Source organism: Oratosquilla oratoria, chromosome 28, assembly GCF_046742065.1.
Source record: "Oratosquilla oratoria isolate Oo_2021 chromosome 28, ASM4674206v1, whole genome shotgun sequence".
Classification (NCBI taxonomy): domain Eukaryota; kingdom Metazoa; phylum Arthropoda; class Malacostraca; order Stomatopoda; family Squillidae; genus Oratosquilla; species Oratosquilla oratoria.
The window spans coordinates 32,426,472-32,447,246 of record NC_134804.1 but is presented as its reverse complement, the minus strand read 5'-3'; the positions used below and the strand labels follow the sequence as shown (position 1 = coordinate 32,447,246).

General features: G+C 39.4%; 2 protein-coding genes across 2 annotated transcripts; both read left to right on the top strand.

Annotated features, from left to right (window-relative positions):
* The first annotated feature begins 355 nt into the window (after positions 1–355).
* On the top strand, positions 356–2,783 carry LOC143040295 (uncharacterized). Its single transcript, XM_076211148.1, has 3 exons — positions 356–711; positions 2,107–2,444; positions 2,728–2,783. Exons 1-3 carry the CDS (start codon positions 697–699, stop codon positions 2,774–2,776), a joined length of 402 nt encoding a protein of 133 aa, XP_076067263.1. The 5' UTR covers positions 356–696; the 3' UTR covers positions 2,777–2,783.
* Positions 2,784–2,802: 19 nt separating this feature from the next.
* Positions 2,803–11,260, top strand: LOC143040294 (transforming acidic coiled-coil-containing protein 3-like). Its single transcript, XM_076211147.1, has 2 exons — positions 2,803–2,878; positions 8,481–11,260. Exons 1-2 carry the CDS (start codon positions 2,838–2,840, stop codon positions 8,668–8,670), a joined length of 231 nt encoding a protein of 76 aa, XP_076067262.1. The 5' UTR covers positions 2,803–2,837; the 3' UTR covers positions 8,671–11,260.
* The last annotated feature ends 9,515 nt before the right edge of the window (positions 11,261–20,775 follow it).

Sequence of the window (20,775 nt, the reverse complement as noted above, 5' to 3'; positions counted from 1 at the left end):
AAAGTATGGAAGGGGAGTAATAAAAAGAAGTTATAATCTACTAATTGGGGGATGCCTTAAAGATGAATGTAGTTGCATAGAAGCAGCAAAGTTAAAGTAAAAATAATCACTTAAGTTCAGAAAGGACTACAGAATATAGGGACAGGTGTTGTGAGAATTGTGGCTTGGTTATGTACTGTTTAGTTCAATTTTGTGTTTCATGTGGTCTTGGGCCTGAGGTCTTGTGTGAAAAGGTTTTATGGTATTGGCAAAAAAATTGCACCTTGGAGAACAATGTTGTACTTTTTTACGTTATGAGGAGCTTGTCTTGTTACTCTGCATTCTCTGCCTGTTATGAAATTTTACTCCCATTTTTTGTCATTTGTATGTATCTCACTGATCTTTCAGTGTCATATTGAAACTCAAACCCTTGTTTATGTTACTGTAACTGTTATTTGTTTTTGGCTCCCCACAAGTTAAAAGAAAAATAGTTATATTTGTTATTTGAGGTTTGTGGTTATGTGAAATGTTAAGCATTGTACTCATAGTTGGCCCAATCTTCAGGCATCACCACCACCTGAAAGAAGGTCCCCTCCACGGGAAGAGAGATCAGCACCAGAAGGCACAAGCAGCCCCACTCCTCGATCTAATGAGTCTGCAGAGCACAAGAATAATAATAACTCTGGACGTGGCAAAACTTCAGTGCCGTCAGGGTATATGAGCTCAGCTCAGGTAAGAAATGGCTTGTCATGATTACCTCAGTATGTGTTAAGATCTATCTATATACTAAAGGCCTCTTCCCGCTCTTAAAGGAGGTAGCCAAGTTAGAGGCACACTCCCACCCCCACCCCTACCCCTACCCATGTGAAACGATGACATCCATAGACTTCCCCAACTGTCCCCCATACATTTTTATCATTGAATTGTTTTTAAACTGATGAATAACTAAAACTTGTACTTTCTGAAAAAAGAATGTGATCACTTTTAACTACAACAAACTTAAACTTTAAAAAAAAAAAAAAAAAAAAAAAAACTCCTGATCACTTTTAACTACTTCTACCCGTCCATTCTGCTGCCTTCCATAAATCTCTTTTACCACCTCTATTACTCCATCTTTTTTGTTCAGTATTGTCAACAAGAGTAGAAGCGTAGCTATCAGTGAATAAATTCTACTACACCCTATGAGATTCTACTTATCACTTTCCTCTGACAGGGAGTAGTGATGGGTACCTGCACAAGGTGATCCTGTGAGATAGACATCAAAGAAAATCGTAACCCTGCTGCCATTGTTAAAATTCATAAAGATTCTTATCTCCATCTGGGTTGTAGCCCAGAGTCTGCATCTCTTTCAAAATTTACTGTATTCCGTCCATTTTTTTCACACAAGAACTAACGATCAACAACTACTCCCCTCCTCATAGTAACAGCCTCACACTAATATAATACAGACATCATTTCAAAGTTTTCTCCCAGAGAGATCTGTACAAAGGGTCAAGGAGTATTGCCACATTCTGGAACTCAAATCAACAGGTATTATTATTCATCTTGACATCCTGTCTTGTATTACTATCTTCATGTGTCAGTCCTCGAGTAGGTCTCTAATTCATTTGAAGGGGCTTCCTTTACTTCCTCCATTACATTAGGATTTTGTGAGGTATCTTGTCAAAGACTTTCCTCAGATATAGATACACACAATCAGATCAGGTATCTCTTATAGCACATTGATCACTAATGAGATGAACTTAACAGATTAGAAACACATACTCCAAATATCTTTTCTTTAAATATCTTGCACATCAGTCATTCACAAATATCTCGCCTAATTTAGTGATGATGCTGGTCAGGAACATTGGTCTTCAATCAGAAGTTTCTGCTATTTCCTCTTGTAAATTGATACTACATTGACCCTCTTCAAGTCCTAAGGCTCTTCCTTCTACTAGTTTACTCACCAGCAGACTATGGATCTTGTCCTCCAATTTTCTGTATTTATTTAGTATTCAGATAGTGAGCTGGTCAGGCCCTGGGTTTCCTTACAAGAGGCTCTTTCAATTTATCATATTTCTTGGATTCCTCTTATGTCTTTTTACACAAGATTTGTAGTAACTCTTTTCCCTCTATTTCCTTCAGGTGGAAGAGCTGTTGAAACAACAAGAGCTGCAGTTTGAAGATAAGTTGTTAAGAGTTGAGTTATCAGCAGGTGAGAAAGAAAAACAGTTACGACACAGTATGAAGAGTGAACAAAAGCAAATGGCGGAATTACAGGGTAATGTTGACGAGCTAACACAGTCACGAGATGCACTGCTCAAGATGGTTGGGCAGTACAAGAGTATGTTGTCCTCCTTGGTTGCAGAAAAGGAAAAAGAAAATGCTACCAGTGACGAGAAATTGCGTGCAGTTGAAATGGAGCGCAATCAAGCATTGCAGGACCTTGCCAATGTGGAGGCTGCATTCTCAGATGTTCATAGGTAAGTTATTCCCAAACATTTCTACTCAGCTGAGGGGGCATCACTATAGTTCCAATTCATTGTTAACCTCTTCAGCAAGGACTAGCAATAGGTACAAATGATGGTCTTACAAGATGGATATCGGAGACAATAATCTCCCATCTGTCTTCAAAACTTGTCAGACCCCATTGCTTCATTACACATCAATCACCCCACATCCACTCAAGAAATTTATGGAACAATAGATTTACTCTAAACTTCAGCATCCAGTATTAGATGAATAATGGTATTAATGCCTTTACAGGAAATATGAGAGAAACCAAGCAGGTTGTGGATACATTGCGAAGGAATGAAGAAACCTGAGAGGAGCCGTGGCAGGACTATGAAACCAAATTACAGAAGCAAGAACAAAAGATGATGGAACTACAGAAACATGCAGAGGAGAGGATTCAACAGTACGTAGTTTTATACATTCTCAGATATATCCGTATTCTTATCATTTAATTTTTCTTTTTCCTCTTCCTCTTTTTCTTCTTTCTCTTCCTCCTCCTCTTCATCTTCTTCCTCCTCTTCTTCCTCCTCCTCTTCCTCTACCTCCTCCTCTTCTTCCTCCTCTTCTTCCTCCTCTTCCTCTTCTTCCTCTTCCTCCTTGAAATCACTGCACCTCAAATTATGAAACTTTAATAAGACTTTACCATAGGCACAGAGAAGGGGTGATTGTCCCAACAACACTGTATGGGCCAGAGGCATTGAATTTAAGAAAGGCAGAGAGGAAATTTTGAAATGTGTTTGGGATGAAATGTCCGAGAAATATGGTAGGAAGAGCAAGAAATGAGAAGGAGAGCAGAGGTGGAAAAGAGATGGCATTCAGAGTTGACAAAAGAGTATTGTGATGGTTCGAACACATGGAAAGAATGGGTGAAATAAAATTAAAGAGGAATGGAAGGCAGAGGTGGAGTAAACATAAGGGGATGACTGAGAATGAGATGGATGGGGTGAAAGGGAAGTTGAACAAGGAAGGGAGGAAGAAGATAGGGGTGAGTGGAGAATGGCTTTGCATAGATGATTCTGTGATAAGGGAGAGGAGGGGGGCGGTAAGTGAGTGGTTATGTATGAATGATGTTTTGACTCCCTGTCTTCTATTTTTCTGCATGAGGGAACAGGGTGCTTCCTGATTAAGTGAAGTGGCCTTGCTGTGGATGCACTGTGTCTTGCTGCCTTGCTTCTGACCCAGGACATTGGAAGGGATATAGGGATGACCCATCATCCTTGAGGAGCTAAGATGAGAGGGAAGAAAGCATGGTGGATGGGAGTGGGTACTTGCCTTTTGACTTGGCTACCTTCCCAGGTAAGGGGGATAAAGCATTTGGTATATAGATAGACCATAGGCGCAGGGTAAAAATAAGATTCTAGTTCGCATCATAGATTTTGATCCATATCTAGGTCGGATGCGAAAAAAAATCATATTAATAATAAAACAATAAATAAAAACTATAATAATGTAAATAACAAATAAAATACATAAATAAATGCATAGGTATAGTTAAATAATAAACAAACAGGTAAATAGTAAATAATAATAAATTGATGTTTAGGTAATGAGTATATACATACATATACCAAGGCTTTTTCCCCCTTACAAGGGAGGTAGCCAAAAAGGAAAAGGCATAGAATCATTCCCACCCATTCCATCCCTGAATACACTCCACACCCCTCCACCCTCCCTCTTATCTTAGCACCTCCTGGATGACGGGTCATCCTTGCACCTTGTCCACTGCCCAGGGTCAGAAGCAGTGTCGCAAGACACAGCAAGGTCGTTTCATTAAATCGGCGACCCCCCCCCCTCTCTGTCCCCCCATGCAGAAAAGGAGAAGATGGGGAGAAATCCCTTAGGGCTGCGTCAAATTTTGCTCACACATACTACCTCACCCCACATCCCCCAACACATTCCACCTCATGCATCACAACATCACCCATATACAACCAATTTACATTCACCCCTGTCTTCTGTCCTCTCCCATCCTTCCTCAACAGACATTCCCCTCTTCCCCAAAGCCCCCTTCACCCCATCCATCCACCTCATCCTAGGACGTCCCCTCATGTTCACTCTCTCCACATCTGCCTTCCATACCTCTTTTACTAGTCTTCACTCATTCTTTCCATGTGTCCAAACCATCCTAATACTCTTTCATCAACCCTATCTCCCAAACTCCCTTTCACTCCTATCATACTTCTCAGACACCTCATCTCAAACATATTCAAACTCCTCTCTTATGTTCCATGTTTCTGCCCCATACAGTGCTGTTGGCACAATCACTCCTTCATACAGTCTCCTCTTAGCATCCATTCCCAAATGTCTATTCCTCATTACAATCTTCAATTCACCAAGGCATTTACTCGCTTCTCTCAATCTACATTCTACCTCCACCTTCACTCCACCTCCTCCAGTCGCTCTCCCTTAATGTTCACTTCCAGTCTACCGCCACTTTCACCCTTGTACATCTCATCACCTTACTTTTACCCACATTTATCTTTAGCTTTCTTCTATCACATACTCTCCCAAACTCTGTCACCAACTTCCTCAATCCCTCCTCCGATCCTGCCACAAGCGCAGTGTCCGTCTGCAAACAACAGCTGGCTCGCCTCCCACTTTTCTCCATTTTCTTTAACCATCTCCAATCCCTGACCCACTACCCTTGCATTTACCCCTCACACCGCCCCATCCATGTATAAGTTGAACAGCAAGGGCAACATAACGCATCCTTGACGAAGTCCAACCTTTACCTCGAACCACTCACTCTCCATTTTGTCATCCTGACACAAGCTCTTCTACTCTCATAAAAAACTCTTGACAGCTCCCAGAAGCTTTCCTCCTGATCCCATATATCTGCATTACCTCCCACAGTGCCTTTCTGTCTACCCTAGCGTAAGCCTTTTCCAGATCCCTAAAAAGCCCAAAAAACATCCTTACCTTTTCCTATAGCTTTTTCACATATCTGTCTTACCACAAAGATCTGATCTACACAACCTCTACCTGTCCTAAATCCACACTGTTCCTCACCAATTACTCCCTCTGTTCCTCTCATAATCCTCTCAATCAAGATCCTCCCATAAGCCTTCCCAACTACACTTAACAAGCTAATCCCTCTGAAACTACTACATTCACACTTGTCCCCTTTTCCCTTGTAAAGTGGAACTATACAGGCACTCCTCCAGTCCTCCGGCACTCTACCTTCTCTCCAGCAAACATTAAATAACCTCACCAGCCAGTCCACCATCACTGTACCTCCTTTTTTTAGACATTCTGCATGGCATCCATCCAGACCAGGTGCCTTACCTGCTTTCATCATCTTGACAACTGCCTTCACTTCATCCTTCCTTATTTCTCCTCCATTTTCCTCACTCATCACGGTCATTATCATAGCATTTCCCACTGCAACTATCTTTCCCTCCCTATCCTCCTTCACATTTAGCAAACTCCCTAAAATATTCTGCCCATCTTCCCCTTACTGCCTTCTCTTTCCATTATCATCTCTCCATCTGCACCTTTTACCTTTTCCTTCTCTACTTGATTCGCCTCCTCTTCCTCTCTTAATTTCTTTCCAAAACATCTTTTTATTACTTTCAAAATTTTCTGTCATACTCTTACCCACTTCACATCTGCTTTCCTCTTTGCCTCCTTTACCTTTTGCTTTACTTCTCTTTTCTTTTCTTTGTACCTCTCATATGACTCCCTCGCCCTATTTTGTAACCAATCTGTGAAAGCTCGCTTCTTCTCTTCTACAACCTTCTGTTTCCTCATCCCACCATTCGCTCCCCTTCCTTCTATTTCCTCCTGTCCTTCTTGTTCCACACACCATCTTTGCACACTGTGTGACTCCCTCCTTGAACCATCCCCATTCCTCCTCCACACCTAGCTCTAATCTATCCTTCAATCCTTCCCACTCCTCCTTCAGCTTCTTCTTGTACTCCTTCTCCTTTTCATTTAAAGAGTTCACTCTAAGCACCTCCCTACCTTTTGTCCCTTTCCTCTTTCTCCATCTATCCTCCACTCTCAACTTATCTTCCACCAAAAAATGATCTGATATTCCCCCACCCTCTCCCCTTAGCACATGTACACCCTTAACTCTTCCTATCCTAATCCTATTTACCACATAATCCATCAACGCTTTATCTACCACCCTTCCATCCACCACCCTCTCCCATGTGTACTTATGCTTGACTTTCTTCCGAAACACTGTATTTGCTATCATCAACTCTTTTTCTAGACACATTTCCACCATCAACTCTCCACTACAATTCTTTCCTGGAACTCCACATTTCCCAACTACCCCATCAATTGGACCATTTTCTACCCTAGCATTAAGGTCTCCCAGTACTATTACATTGACATTTCTCCCTAAATCCTCTATGCACTCATTTAAATCTATCCAAAAGGCCTCCCTTTCTTCTATACTCTTCTTACTGCCAGGCCCATATGCACTTACAAAGACCCACATCTCCTTTCCCAGTTTCACCTTCATCCACATTATCCTTGAGGAAACCTCCTTCCATTCCACTACCCGTTTACCTATCTCTTCACCTACTAGAATAGCCACCCCTTCCCTCCCTCGCCCTCTCTTCACTCCTGATAACCTCCCACTTACACTCACCCTTCCCATTCAACTTGGTTTCACTCAAAGCCAACACATCCATCTTTCTTCTCACAAACATACTACCTATCTCTTCCCTTTTACTCTCATCTGTACCACATCCACGCACATTAAAAGACCCAAACCTTAGGGTGCTGGTCGGAATACTCCCAGACACTCTTATGCCTTTACTTTTTCGTTTAGGAATGTCCCCTGTGGGGCTACAAGGAGAAGGATGCCTAGTCCCAATCCCTGTCCCTTTCTTCTCGCCTCTTACGATCCAAGTGGAAATATTTGGTGGCAGTATTCTTTTCCCCCACCACAGAAAATGAATACTCAGAGAACTGGTACAGGACAGCAGCAAGGGGTTGGGGGACAGCATAACGGAGGGATAGTCGTAGTATAAAAGTGTCATTATATCTCTATGAACTGAGTTTTCCTCTATCATAGACAAAACAATGTGTGGCTCTGGTCCGTAGGGGCACCCCATATAGACCCAAAAGTATCAACTGCATGCTACTTTGCCACAATAACAAGCAGCCAATACCCCAGACAGGTATGAGTGAGTTACAAAAATGTTCAGTGGAAGTGAAAGGAATCAGGATGTTGTTAACAAATGTTTAAATATTATATATAACCTGGAGAGAAACAATACACATATTTATTTTGTATGGGTACCATCCCATATAGGATTGTATTATAATGAAAAAGCAGATAGTCTTGCACGAAATGCAATTAGAGATGTAAAACAATATTCCTGGTAATGAATACACATATAAACATATAAGGTCAATAATAAGAACAAATGTTATTGCTAACATGGATATAGACCTAGATAAATGTTGCGAGAAGGGTAGTGTAAGTAGCAGGCATTATAAGGCAGTATTAAATAATACAGAGGAATATCCATATGGTAGACATAGTTCCCAAATGGATTTAGTCACTATGAGACTCAGACTTGGATATAAATACTACTGGGAGGTGTACAGGGAAGCTGAACCTGAGCCCTGCACTTTATGTGCAAGGCCGGGAGGACATTCACTACAACATTATGTTCAGTATTGCCCAAAATGGAACCGCAATGAGCTCATATGCTATTACATAAATAATGATATCTTAACTAAAATTGTTAAAAAACATCCAATGTTTGCTTTCAAATGTTAAATACAACTGTGATATTATAATATAAACATTTATTTTTGATAAAACTGTAACAAACAAATTAAACATAAAATGTATAGGGGTTAGTTGGCAAGACCCAACTCTCTCCTTTGTTGTACATCAACAATAAACTTATTGAATTGAATATTGAATTGAGGAATCAGGATCTTTGTCTAGAGGTGCAGTCTGTCTTAGATAAGGTTCTAAACTGTCTTAGGTAATGTTTTAAACTCATAGTTATCAGATTTGTCTTTTAATTTTCCAGAGCCAATGAGGAATATGAACAGTTGCGAAGATCAAGTGAGCAAGAGATCACCAAAATGTCTGCTTTACTGAAGAAGGCCGAGATGAAGATTATTTCCCTTCAGGAGGGAGTTGACCGCAAGTCGAGAGAGAACCAGGAGCTGACACAACTCTGTGACGACCTTATTAACAAAATGGGCAGTGGGAAATGATTGGCCGCCAAGCCCGTAGGTAGTACATTAGGGCAATTTAATTTCTGTCTGTTTAGTCATTTCTGCACACCACGAGAAAATAATAATTGTGAATATTAGCCTTAGTTCTGTCTCACATTAGTTGAATATATCTCATCATCAATATTTTCACAACCCATAAGTCAGTCATATTTGTCATCTTCATTCATGATTTTTTCACCTGGAAGATATTATTTTGGTGGTTGTTTTTGATGGCATTGCTGGACTTAAATGTAGCATTGTACATGCTACTCAGTAGCACCCAGTGTGCTTTAACGAACATGCAGCATTGTGTCTGCTATAGAAAAAAAAGAGAGAAGTATTCTGCTTTTTAGAGCAGAACCTGTAGCACTGCATGCTACAGCAGAACCACTTCCAGCTGCATTGCATTGCTTTGTATGTAAATTTTTTCTTCAAAAGAAAGTGTTAAGGGGAAATGTTTCCTCCTTTGTGCTCTGGAATTATGTACCTAATAAGACAAACAACTTATATATAACTTGGCATAAGTAGAAACACTTGTATGGACATTAATAGGATTGTACAAGTAACCACTGTACCTTTGTGCTTGAAGCAAGCAAAAAAAAAACACGTCACACACACACACACAAAGTACACATACACTAATAACTGGAAGAGGCAGTGGCCCACTATGCCATGACTGACCCTTCCTGCAGCCAGGATGCATTGGGTTTTTTCCAATTAATATCCCTCCAGATCTATGACTCTGCATTGGTATTTATGGCCTTGGACACATCTTTGGTCATGAATACCTCAAGGGTGGCAAGTAGAAGGCAGGGCATAGATCTCGTATCAACTGCCAGTCCTTTCTAGAGGATTAGTATGTATATGTGTATACATATATATGTATGCTTTATATACATATGTATATATATGTATGTGTATATATATGTATATGTATCTATATATATATATGTATATCTATGTATGTATATATATATTTCTATTTCTATCTTTGGTAGATTCTCCCCATGAATGGGGTTACCAACCCAGCCATCACTGATGGGTCCATCCAGCCCCCCCAAATACATAAGAAAGGGGGAGGGTTCAACTAATGCCCCCTCCCCCCAAACCCCATGTAAAGGAAGTTAGTGGAGAGGCAGCAAAGTAAAGTATAGATAAGAAAATTAGAAAGGAGGATTAGTTGGAGCTAGATGATTTTTGTGACAATCTCTGCTTCTAAAAGACTGCTGTGTGACTGGGCTGCAGGGATGTTACGAGAGTCCCAATATTATTGACTGCATAAAACTAATGTAGTCTGTATATATGTACACACCTTATCATATCATGCAAAAATAATAGCATATATTATAGAAAGTGATATGTTACTGCTGTAAGCAAAGGTTAGAGCAGATACAGTTATTGCTAACCATATGAAGCCGTAAAGTTGATTAAAAAAAACACAGCTTTTGTATTCCATCACTCACTCTAGGATCTGTGCTGGTAAGACACTTATTGGCTGCATGTTGCATTTAAGAATTTAGGCATTATACCCACACCCTTTGCATCATGGCCATTGTAAGAAAGAGACCTTTGTAAGGAAAAGCCTTCTTTGAAAAGGTTTGTTCATTCGAGCCTAATGGAGATGTATTAAGCAATGCAGGTCAAAGCTGCAGTGTGGAAAACATAACTTTCATTGTAGGGTTTTCTTCACAAAAGTATTTTTCCCACAATTCTGTCAGTATTTGTTGCCAACATCCATCGTAAGTTGAACTAACTTCATGTGAGAAAAGCTCTATTAAATCCATCTTTGCTTTGGCCCTTTAGTGGACACTATCGTTGCAATGGTTACCTCAACTCTGTATGTTGTCTCAGTAGCTTATGTTTTTATTTTGAAGTAGACTCTTGGGCACAAAATTTCTGATGTATTGAATTAATATTTTTGTGGGTAACCTGGTGCATATATGGCCACACAGCAAGGCTTTGAATAGGTCTATAGAACTGAGTGTCTGTACAATTCAAAAGATCCAAGGAACTATTTTTAATCTTCCTATCCCATCAAATGATTTCCTGTCACACAAAGGGCACTATATGTTGGTGTCACGGTTTGCAAGCTGAGGGGAAGATACTGTACTTTTCATGACTGCATCTATTTGATTCACGAGGTATTTTTGATTGACATGATAGTGGCAAAGATTTTTACCACAAATGGTCACTGGAAGCATAAAATATTTCAAAATTTTTGTAACTGTACGAGTCTCAAAGAATGATTGGAAAGTCGATGAGTGCCTTATTAGAATATTGAAAAGGAGATCCAACACCACATTCATCGGACTCACATTGGTCGGTATAGGTCAGAATTGTCTTATTTTTGGCAGACACCAACTGTTCTTCAATACTACAGATGGTATATTCAGATGTTTAGTTTATCAGTTACCTAAGCATTATTGCCACCAGTAGATAATAACAACTGTAATTACTATGGATAATTGCTCGGTATTGTGCTGATTATAGTGAGCTGCCAGCAACTGTCATTCTTTGTCAAAGGTGCACCCAGGCTTTCCTTTACATTTGTTAATTATCATAGAAGAGATTTAATAAATTAACCTGCTATGATTGTGTTTCAAATACCTTTCACATGTCATTCCCAAGTGCAACACCCCTTTTGGAAATTCCATGGGGACCACTCAGGCCAAAGATACAGCCTGCAAAAATAGAAATTCAAATTCTAAACTAAACCTTATTTCACTGGCCAAATCAACAAACCTAACGATTTCGCTCAAAAATCCATGGGTCCCTTCTGAGATTTTTGGGGTCACATTGGCCACCGACTCCAAATGGGCCACTATCTCACACACAGGTAAAGGGCCACAAGGCCTCCTATGTATATCACTTGGAGACCGCTCAAGCCAAAGGAGCAGGTGCTACAGGTGGAAGGGCAAAATCCCAGACTAGAGCCTCAAATCTGGCTGGCCCCCATGCACATTCCATTGGGTCCAGGTTCCTCACATGTATCTCACACATAGGTCAAGGGCCACAAGGCCTCCTATGTATATCACTTGGAGACCGCTCAAGCCAAAGGTGCGAGCGCTAGAGGCGGAAGGGCAAAAACCCAGTCAGAGCCTCAAATTTGGCTGAGCACCACACAAATCCCATTGGGTCCAGGTTCATCACATGTACCTCACAGAGCTCTGTGCACAGCCATCTTACTCTGGGGAAAGATTGGGCCAAATCGGCAGACCTAACAATTCCCTCAAAAACTCATGGGCAAACCCCTTGAGAGATTTTTGGGTCATATTGGCCACTAGCTCCGGTTGGGCCACTATCTCACAAACAGGTCGAGGGCCACGAGGCCTCCTGTGGATATCACTTAGAGACCACTCAAGCTAAAGGATCAGGTGCTACAGGTGGAAGGGCAAAATCCCAGACTAGAGCCTCAAATCTGGCTGGCCCCCATGCACATTCCATTGGGTCCAGGTTCCTCACATGTATCTCACACATAGGTCAAGGGCCACAAGGCCTCCTATGTATATCACTTGGAGACCGCTCAAGCCAAAGGTGCGAGCGCTAGAGGCGGAAGGGCAAAAACCCAGTCAGAGCCTCAAATTTGGCTGAGCACCACACAAATCCCATTGGGTCCAGGTTCATCACATGTACCTCACAGAGCTCTGTGCACAGCCATCTTACTCTGGGGAAAGATTGGGCCAAATCGGCAGACCTAACAATTCCCTCAAAAACTCATGGGCAAACCCCTTGAGAGATTTTTGGGTCATATTGGCCACTAGTTCCAATTGGGCCACTATCTCACACACAGGTCAAGGGCCACAAGGCCTCCTGTGTATGTCACTTGGAGACTGCTCAAGCCAAAGGTGCAGGTGCTAGAGGCGTAAGGGCAAAAACCCAGTCACAGCCTCAAATTTGGCTGAGCCCCACACACATCCCATTGGGTCCAGGTTCCTCACGTGTACCTCGTAGAGCTCTGTGCACATCCATCTTACTCTGGGGCAAGATTGGGCCAAATCGGCAGGTCAAGGGCCACAAGGCTCGACGCTCACTGTGACTCAGGACGAAATGAACATGATGACTTTTCTTATTCAATTGAAGCAAATCTACAGTCATGGTGGTCGAGAATTTTACCATGTTAAAATTATTTTCGACGCTGACTGTGACTCAGGACGAAATGAATCTGACTTTTCCTATTCAACTTAAGCTAATCTACAGTCTTGGTGGTCGAGAATTTTACCATGTTAAAATTATTTTCAACGCTAACTGTGACTCACGACGAAATAAACATAACTTTTCCTATTCAACTTAAGCTAATCTACAGTCATGGTGGTCGAGAATTTTACCATGTTAAAATTATTTTCAACGGTCACTGACTCACGACGAAATGCACATGACTTTTCCTATTCAACTTAAGCTAATCTACAGTCATGGTGGTCGAGAATTTTACCATGTTAAAATTATTTTCGACGCTCACTGTGACTCAGGACGAAATCAATATGACTTTTTCTATTCCACTTAAGCTAAACTATAGTCATGGTGACTGTGACTCAGGACGAAATGAAGATGACTTTTCCTATTTAACTTAAGCTAATCTACAGTCATGGTGGTCGAGAATTTTACCATGTTAAAATAATTTTTTGATGCTCACTGTGACTGTAGACGAAGTGAACGTGACTTTTCTTATTAAACTTAAGCTAATGTACAGTCATGGTGGTCGAGAATTTTACCATGTTCAGATTATTTTCGACGCTCACTGTGACTCACGTCGAAATGAACATGACTTTTCCTATTCAACTTAGGCTAACCTACAGTCATGGTGAATGTGACTCAGGACCAAATAAACATGACTTTTCCTATTCAACTTAAGCTAATCTACAGTCATGGTGGTCGAGAATTTTACCATGTTAAAATCATTTTCGACGCTCACTGTCACTCAGGACGAAATGAACATTACTTTTCCTATTCCACTTAAGCTAATCTACAGTCATGGTGGTCGAGAATTTTACCATGTTAAGATTATTTTCAACGCTCACTGTGACTCAGGACGAAATGAACATGACTTTTCCTATTCAACTTAAGCTAATCTACAGTCATCGTGGTCGAGTATTTTACCATGTTAAAATTATTTTCGACGCTCACTGTGACTTAGGACGAAATGAACATGACTTTTCCTATTCAATTTAAGTTAATCTACAGTCATGGTGACTGTGACTCAGGACGAAATGAAAATGACTTTTCCTATTCAACTTAAGCTAATCTACAGTCATGGTGGTCGAAACTTTTACCATGTTAAAATTATTTTCGACGCTCACTGTCACTCAAGAAGAAATGAACATAAATTTTCTTATTCAACTGAAGCTAATCTACAGTCATGGTGGTCGAGAATTTTACCATGTTAAAATTATTTTCGACGCTGACTGTGACTCAGTACGAAAAAGATCCTTACTATTCCTATTCAACTTAAGCTAATCTACAGTCATGGTGGTCGAGAATTTTACCATGTTAAAGTTATTTTCGACGCTCACTGTGACTTAGGACGAAATGAACATGACATTTCCTATTCAACTTAAGCTAATCTACAGTCATGGTGACTGTGACTCATGACGAAATGAACATGACTTTTCCTATTCAACTGAAGCTAATCTACAGTCATGGTGGTCGAGAATTTTACCATGTTAAAGTTATTTTCGACGCTGAATGTGACTCAGGACGAAATGCATATGACTTTTCCTATACAACTTAAGCTAATCTACAGTCATTGTGGTCGAGAATAATACCATGTTAAAGTTATTTTCGACACTCACTGTGACTCAGGACGAAATGAACATGACTTTTCCTATTCAACTTAAGCTAATCTACAGTCATGGTGACTGTGACTCATGACAAAATGAACATGACTTTTCCCTTTTCAAATTAAGCTGATCTACAGTCATGGTGGTAGAGAATTTTACCATGTTAAAATTATTTTCGACCCTCACTGTGACTCAGGACAAAATGAACATGACTTTTCCTATTCAACTTAAGCTAATCTACAGTCATGGTGGTCGAGAATTTTACCATGTTAAAATTATTTTCGATGCTCACTGTGACTCAGGACGAAATGAACATGACTTTTCCTATTTAACTTAAGCTAATCTACAGTCACGGTGGTCGGGAATTTTACCTTGTTAAAAAAATGACGCTGACTGTGACTCAGGACGAAGTGAACATGACTTTTCCTATTCAACTTAAGCTATTCTACAATCATGGTGAACGAGAATTTTACCATCTTAAAATTATTTTCGACGGTCACTGTGACTCACGACGAAATGAACAAGACATTTCCTATTCAACTTAAGCTAATCTACAGTCATGGTGGTCGAGAATTTTACCATGTTAAAATTATTTTCGACGCTCACTGTGACTCAGGACGAAATGAACATGACTTTTCCTATTCAACTGAAGCTAATCTACAGTCATGGTGGTCAAGAATTTTACCATGTTAAAATTATTTTCGACGCTCACTGTGACTCAGGACGAAATGAACATGACTTTTCCTATTCAACTTAAACTAATCTACAGTCAAGGTGGTCGAGAATTTTACCATGTTAAAATTATTTTCGACCCTGACTGTGACTCAGGACGAAATGAACATGACTCTTCCTATTCAACTTAACCTAATCTACAGTCATTGTGACTGTGACTCATGACGAAATGAACATGACTTTTCCTATTCAACTCAAGCTAATCTACAGTCATGGTAGTCGAGTATTTTACCATGGTAAAATTATTTTCGACGCTGATTGTGACTCAGGACGAAATGAACATGACTTTTCCTATTCAACTTAAGCTAATCTACAGTCATGGTCGTCGAGAATTTTACCATGGTAAAATTATTGTCGACGCTCACTGTGATTCAGGACGAAATGAACATGACTTTTCCTATACAACTTAAGCTAATCTATAGTCATGGTTGCAGTGACTCAGGACTAAATGAACCTGACTTTTCCTATTCAACTTAAGTTAATCTTGTCATGGTGTTCGAGAATTTTACCATGTTAAAATTATTTTTGACGCTCACTGTGACTCAGGACGAAATAAACTTAAGCTAATCTACAGTCACGGTGGTCGAGAATTTTACCATGTTAAGAGTATTTTCGACACTCACTGTGACTCACGACGAAATGCACATCAAGTTTACTATTCAACTTAAGCTAATCTACAGTCATGGTGGGCGAGAATTTTACCATGTTAAAATTATTTTCGACTCTCACTGTGACTCACGACGAAATCAACATGACTTTTTCTATGCAACTTAAGCTAAACTATAGTCATGGTGACTGTGACTTAGGTCGAAATAAGCATGACTTTTCCTATTCATCTTAAGCTAATCTACAGTCATGGTGGTCGAGAATTTTACCTTGTTAAAATTATTTTCGACGCTCACTGACTCGGGACTAAATGAACATGTCTTTTGCTATTCAACTTAAACTAATCTACAGTCATGGTGGTCGAGAATTTTACCATGTTAAAATTGTTTTCGACGCTCACTGTGACTCAGGACGATATGAACATGTCTTTTCCTATTCAACTTAAACTAATATACAGTCATGGTGACTGTGACGCAGGACGAAATGAACATGACTTTTCCTATTTAACTTAAGCTAATCTACAGTCATGGTGACTGTGACTCAGGACGAAATGAACATGACTTTTCCTATTCAACTTAAGCCATTCTACAATCATGGTGAACGAGAATTTTACCATCTTAAAATTATTTTCGACGCTGACTGTGACTCAGGACGAAATGAACATGACCTTTCCTATATAACTTAAGCTAATCTACAGTCATGGTGGTCGAGAACTTTAAAATGTTAAAATTATTTTCGACGCTCACTGTGACTCAGGACGAAATGAACATGACTTTTCCTATTCAAATTAAGCTAATCTACAATCATGGTGGTCGAAAATTTTACCATGTTAAAATTATTTTCGACGCTCACTGTGACTTAGGACGAAATGAACATGACCTTTCCTATAGAACTTAAGCTAATCTACAGTCATCGTGACTGTGACTCACGACGAAATGCACATGACTTTTCCTATTCAACTTAAGCTAATCTACAGTCATGGTGGTCGAGAATTTTACCATGTTAAAATTATTTTCGACGCTCACTGTGACTCAGGACGAAATCAACATGACTTTTTCTATTCAACTTAAGCTAAACTATAGTCATGGTGACTGTGACTCAGGACAAAATGAACATGACTTTTCCTATTCAACTTAAGCTAATCTACAGTCATGGTGGTCGAGAATTTTACCATGTTAAAATTATTTTCCACGCTCACTGTCACTCAGGACGAAATGAACATGACTTTTCTTATTCAACTTAAGCTAATCTACAGTCATGGTGGTCGAGAATTTTACCATGTTAAAATTATTTTCGACGCTCACTGTGACTCAGGACGAAATGAACATGACTTTTTCTATTTAACTTAAGCTAATCTACAGTCATGGTGACTGTGACTCAGGACGAAATGAACATGACTTTTCCTATTCAACTTAAGCTAATCTACAGTCATGGTGACTGTGACTCAGGACGAAATGAACATGACTTTTCCTATTCAACTTAAGCTAATCTACAGTCATGGTGGTCGAGAATTTTACCATGTTAAAATTATTTTCGACGCTCACTGTCACTCAGGACGAAATGAAAATGAATTTTCTTATTCAACTGAAGCTAATCTACAGTCATTGTGGTCGAGAATTTTACCATGTTAAAACTATTTTCGACGCTGACTGTGACTCAGGACGAAATGAAAATTACTTTTCCCATTCAACTTAAGCTAATCTACAGTCATGGGGGTCGAGAAATTTTACCATGTTAAAATTATTTTCGACGCTCACTGTGACTTAGGACGAAATGAACATGACTTTTCCTATTCAACTTAAGCTAATCTACAGTCATGGTGACTGTGACTCATGACGAAATGAACATGCCTTTTCCTATTCAACTGAAGCTAATCTACAGTCATGGTGGTCGAGAATTTTACCATGTTAAAGTTATTTTCGACGCTGACTGTGACTCAGGAAGAAATAAATATGACTTTTCCTATTAAACTTAAGCTAATCTACAGTCATTGTGACTGTGACTCATGGCAAAATGAACATGACTTTTCCCTTTTCAAATTAAGCTTATCTACAGTCATGGTGGTCGAGAATTTTACCATGTTATTTATATTTTCGACGCTGTCTGTGACTCAGGACGATATGAACATGACTTTTCCTATTCAACTTAAGCTAATCTACAGTCATGGTGGTCGAGAATTTTACCATGTTAAAATTATTTTCGATGCTCACTGTGACTCAAAACGAAATGAACATGACTTTTCCTATTCAACTTAAGCTAATCTACAGTCATGGTGGTCGAGAATTTTACCATGTTAAAATTATTTTCGACGCTCACTGTGACTCAGGACAAAATGAAAATGACTTTTCCTATTCAACTTAAGCTAATCTACAGTCATGGTGGTCGAGAATTTTACCATGTTAAAATTATTTTCGACGCTCACTGTGACTCAGGACGAAATGAACATGACTTTTTCTATTTGACTTAAGCTAATCTACAGTCATGGTGACTGTGACTCAGGACGAAATGAACATGACTATTCCTATTCAACTTAAGCTAATCTACAGTCATGGTGGTCGAGAATTATACCATCTTCAAATTATTTTCGACGCTCACTGTCTCTCAGGACGAAATGAACATGAATTTTCCTATTCAACTTAAGCTTATCTATACTCATGGTGGTCGAGAATTTTACCATGGTAAAATTATTTTCGACGCTGACTGTGACTCAGGACGAAATGAAAATGACTTTTCCTATTCAACTTAAGCTAATCTGCAGTCATGGTGGTCGAGAATTTTACCATGTTAAGGTTATTTTCGACGCTCACTGTGACTTAGGACGAAATGAACATGACTTTTTCTATTTAACTTAAGCTAATCTACAGTCATGGTGACTGTGACTCAGGACGAAATGAACATGACTATTCCTATTCAACTTAAGCTAATCTACAGTCATGGTGGTCGAGAATTTTACCATGTTAAAGTTATTTTCGACGCTCACTGTGACTTAGGACGAAATGAACATGACATTTCCTATTCAACTTAAGCTAATCTACAGTCATGGTGACTGTGACTCATGACGAAATGAACATGACTTTTCCTATTCAACTGAAGCTAATCTACAGTCATGGTGGTCGAGAATTTTACCATGTTAAAGTTATTTTCGACGCTGAATGTGACTCAGGACGAAATGCATATGACTTTTCCTATACAACTTAAGCTAATCTACAGTCATTGTGGTCGAGAATAATACCATGTTAAAGTTATTTTCGACACTCACTGTGACTCAGGACGAAATGAACATGACTTTTCCTATTCAACTTAAGCTAATCTACAGTCATGGTGACTGTGACTCATGACAAAATGAACATGACTTTTCCTAGCATGTTAAATTTATTTTCGACGCTGACTGTGACTCAGGGCGAAATGAACATGACTTTTCCTATTCAACTTAAGCTAATCTACAGTCATGGTGACTGTGACTCAGGACAAAATGAACATGACTTTTCCTATTCAACTTAACCTAATCTACAGTCATGGTGACTGTGACTCAGGACAAAATGAAACATGACTTTTCCTATTCAACTTAAGCTAATCTACAGTCATGGTGGTCGAGAATTTTACCATCTTGAAATTATTTTCGACGCTCACTGTGACTGAGGACGAAATGAACATGACTTTTCCTATTCAACTTAAGCCAATCTACAGTCATGGTGACTGTGACTCAGGACGAAATGAACATGACTTTTCTTATTCAACTTAACCTAATCTACAGTCACAGTGACTGTGACTCAGGACAAAATGAACATGACTTTTCCTATTCAACTTAACCTAATCTACAGTCATGGTGGTCGAAATTTTACCATCTTAAAATTATTTTCGACGCTCACTTAGACTCAGGACGAAAAGAACATGACTTATCATATTCAACTTAAGAAAATCTACAGTCTTGATGGTCGATAATTTTACCATGTTAAAAATATTTTCAACGCTAACTGTGACTCACGACGAAATAAACATAACTTTTCCTATTCAACTTAAGCTAATCTACAGTCATGGTGGTCGAGAATTTTACCATGTTAAAATTATTTTCGACGCTCACTGTGACCCAGGACGAAATGAAGATGACTTTTCCTATTCAACTGAAGCTAATCTACAGTCATGCTGGTCGAGAATTTTACCATGTAAGAATTATTTTCGACGCTCACTGTGACTTAGGACGAAATGAACCTGACTTTTCCTATTCAATTTAATCTAATCTACGATCATGGTGGTCGAGAGTTTTACCATGTTAAAATTATTTTCGACGCTCACTGTGACTCACATTGATATGAACATGACTTTTCCTATTCAACTTAAGCTAATCTACAGTCATTGTGACTGTGACTCATGACGAAATGAACTTGACTTTTCCTATTCAACTGAAGCTAATCTACAGTCATGGTGGTCGAGAATTTTACCATGTTAAAGTTATTTTCGACGCTGACTGTGACTCACGACGCAATGAACATGACTTTTCCTATTCAACTTAAGCTAATCTATAGTCATGGTGATCGAGAATTTTACCATGTTAAAATTATTTTCAACGCTAACTGTGACTCACGACGAAATGAACATAACTTTTCCTATTCAACTTAAGCTAATCTACAGTTATGGTGGTCGAGATCTTTACCATGTTAAAATTATTTTCGACGCTCACTGTGACTCAGGACGAAATCAACATGACTTTTCCTATTCAACTTAAGCTAAACTATAGGCATGGTGACTGTGATTCAGGACAAAATGAACATGACTTTTCCTATTCAACTTAAGCTAATCTATAGTCATGATGGTCGAGAATTTTACCATGTTAAAATTATTTTCCACGCTCACTCTCACTCAGAACGAAATGAACATGACTCTTCCTATTCAACTTAAGCTAATCTACAGTCATTGTGACTGTGACTCATGACGAAATGCACATGACTTTTCCTATTCAACTTAAGCTAATCTACAGTCATGGTGGTCGAGAATT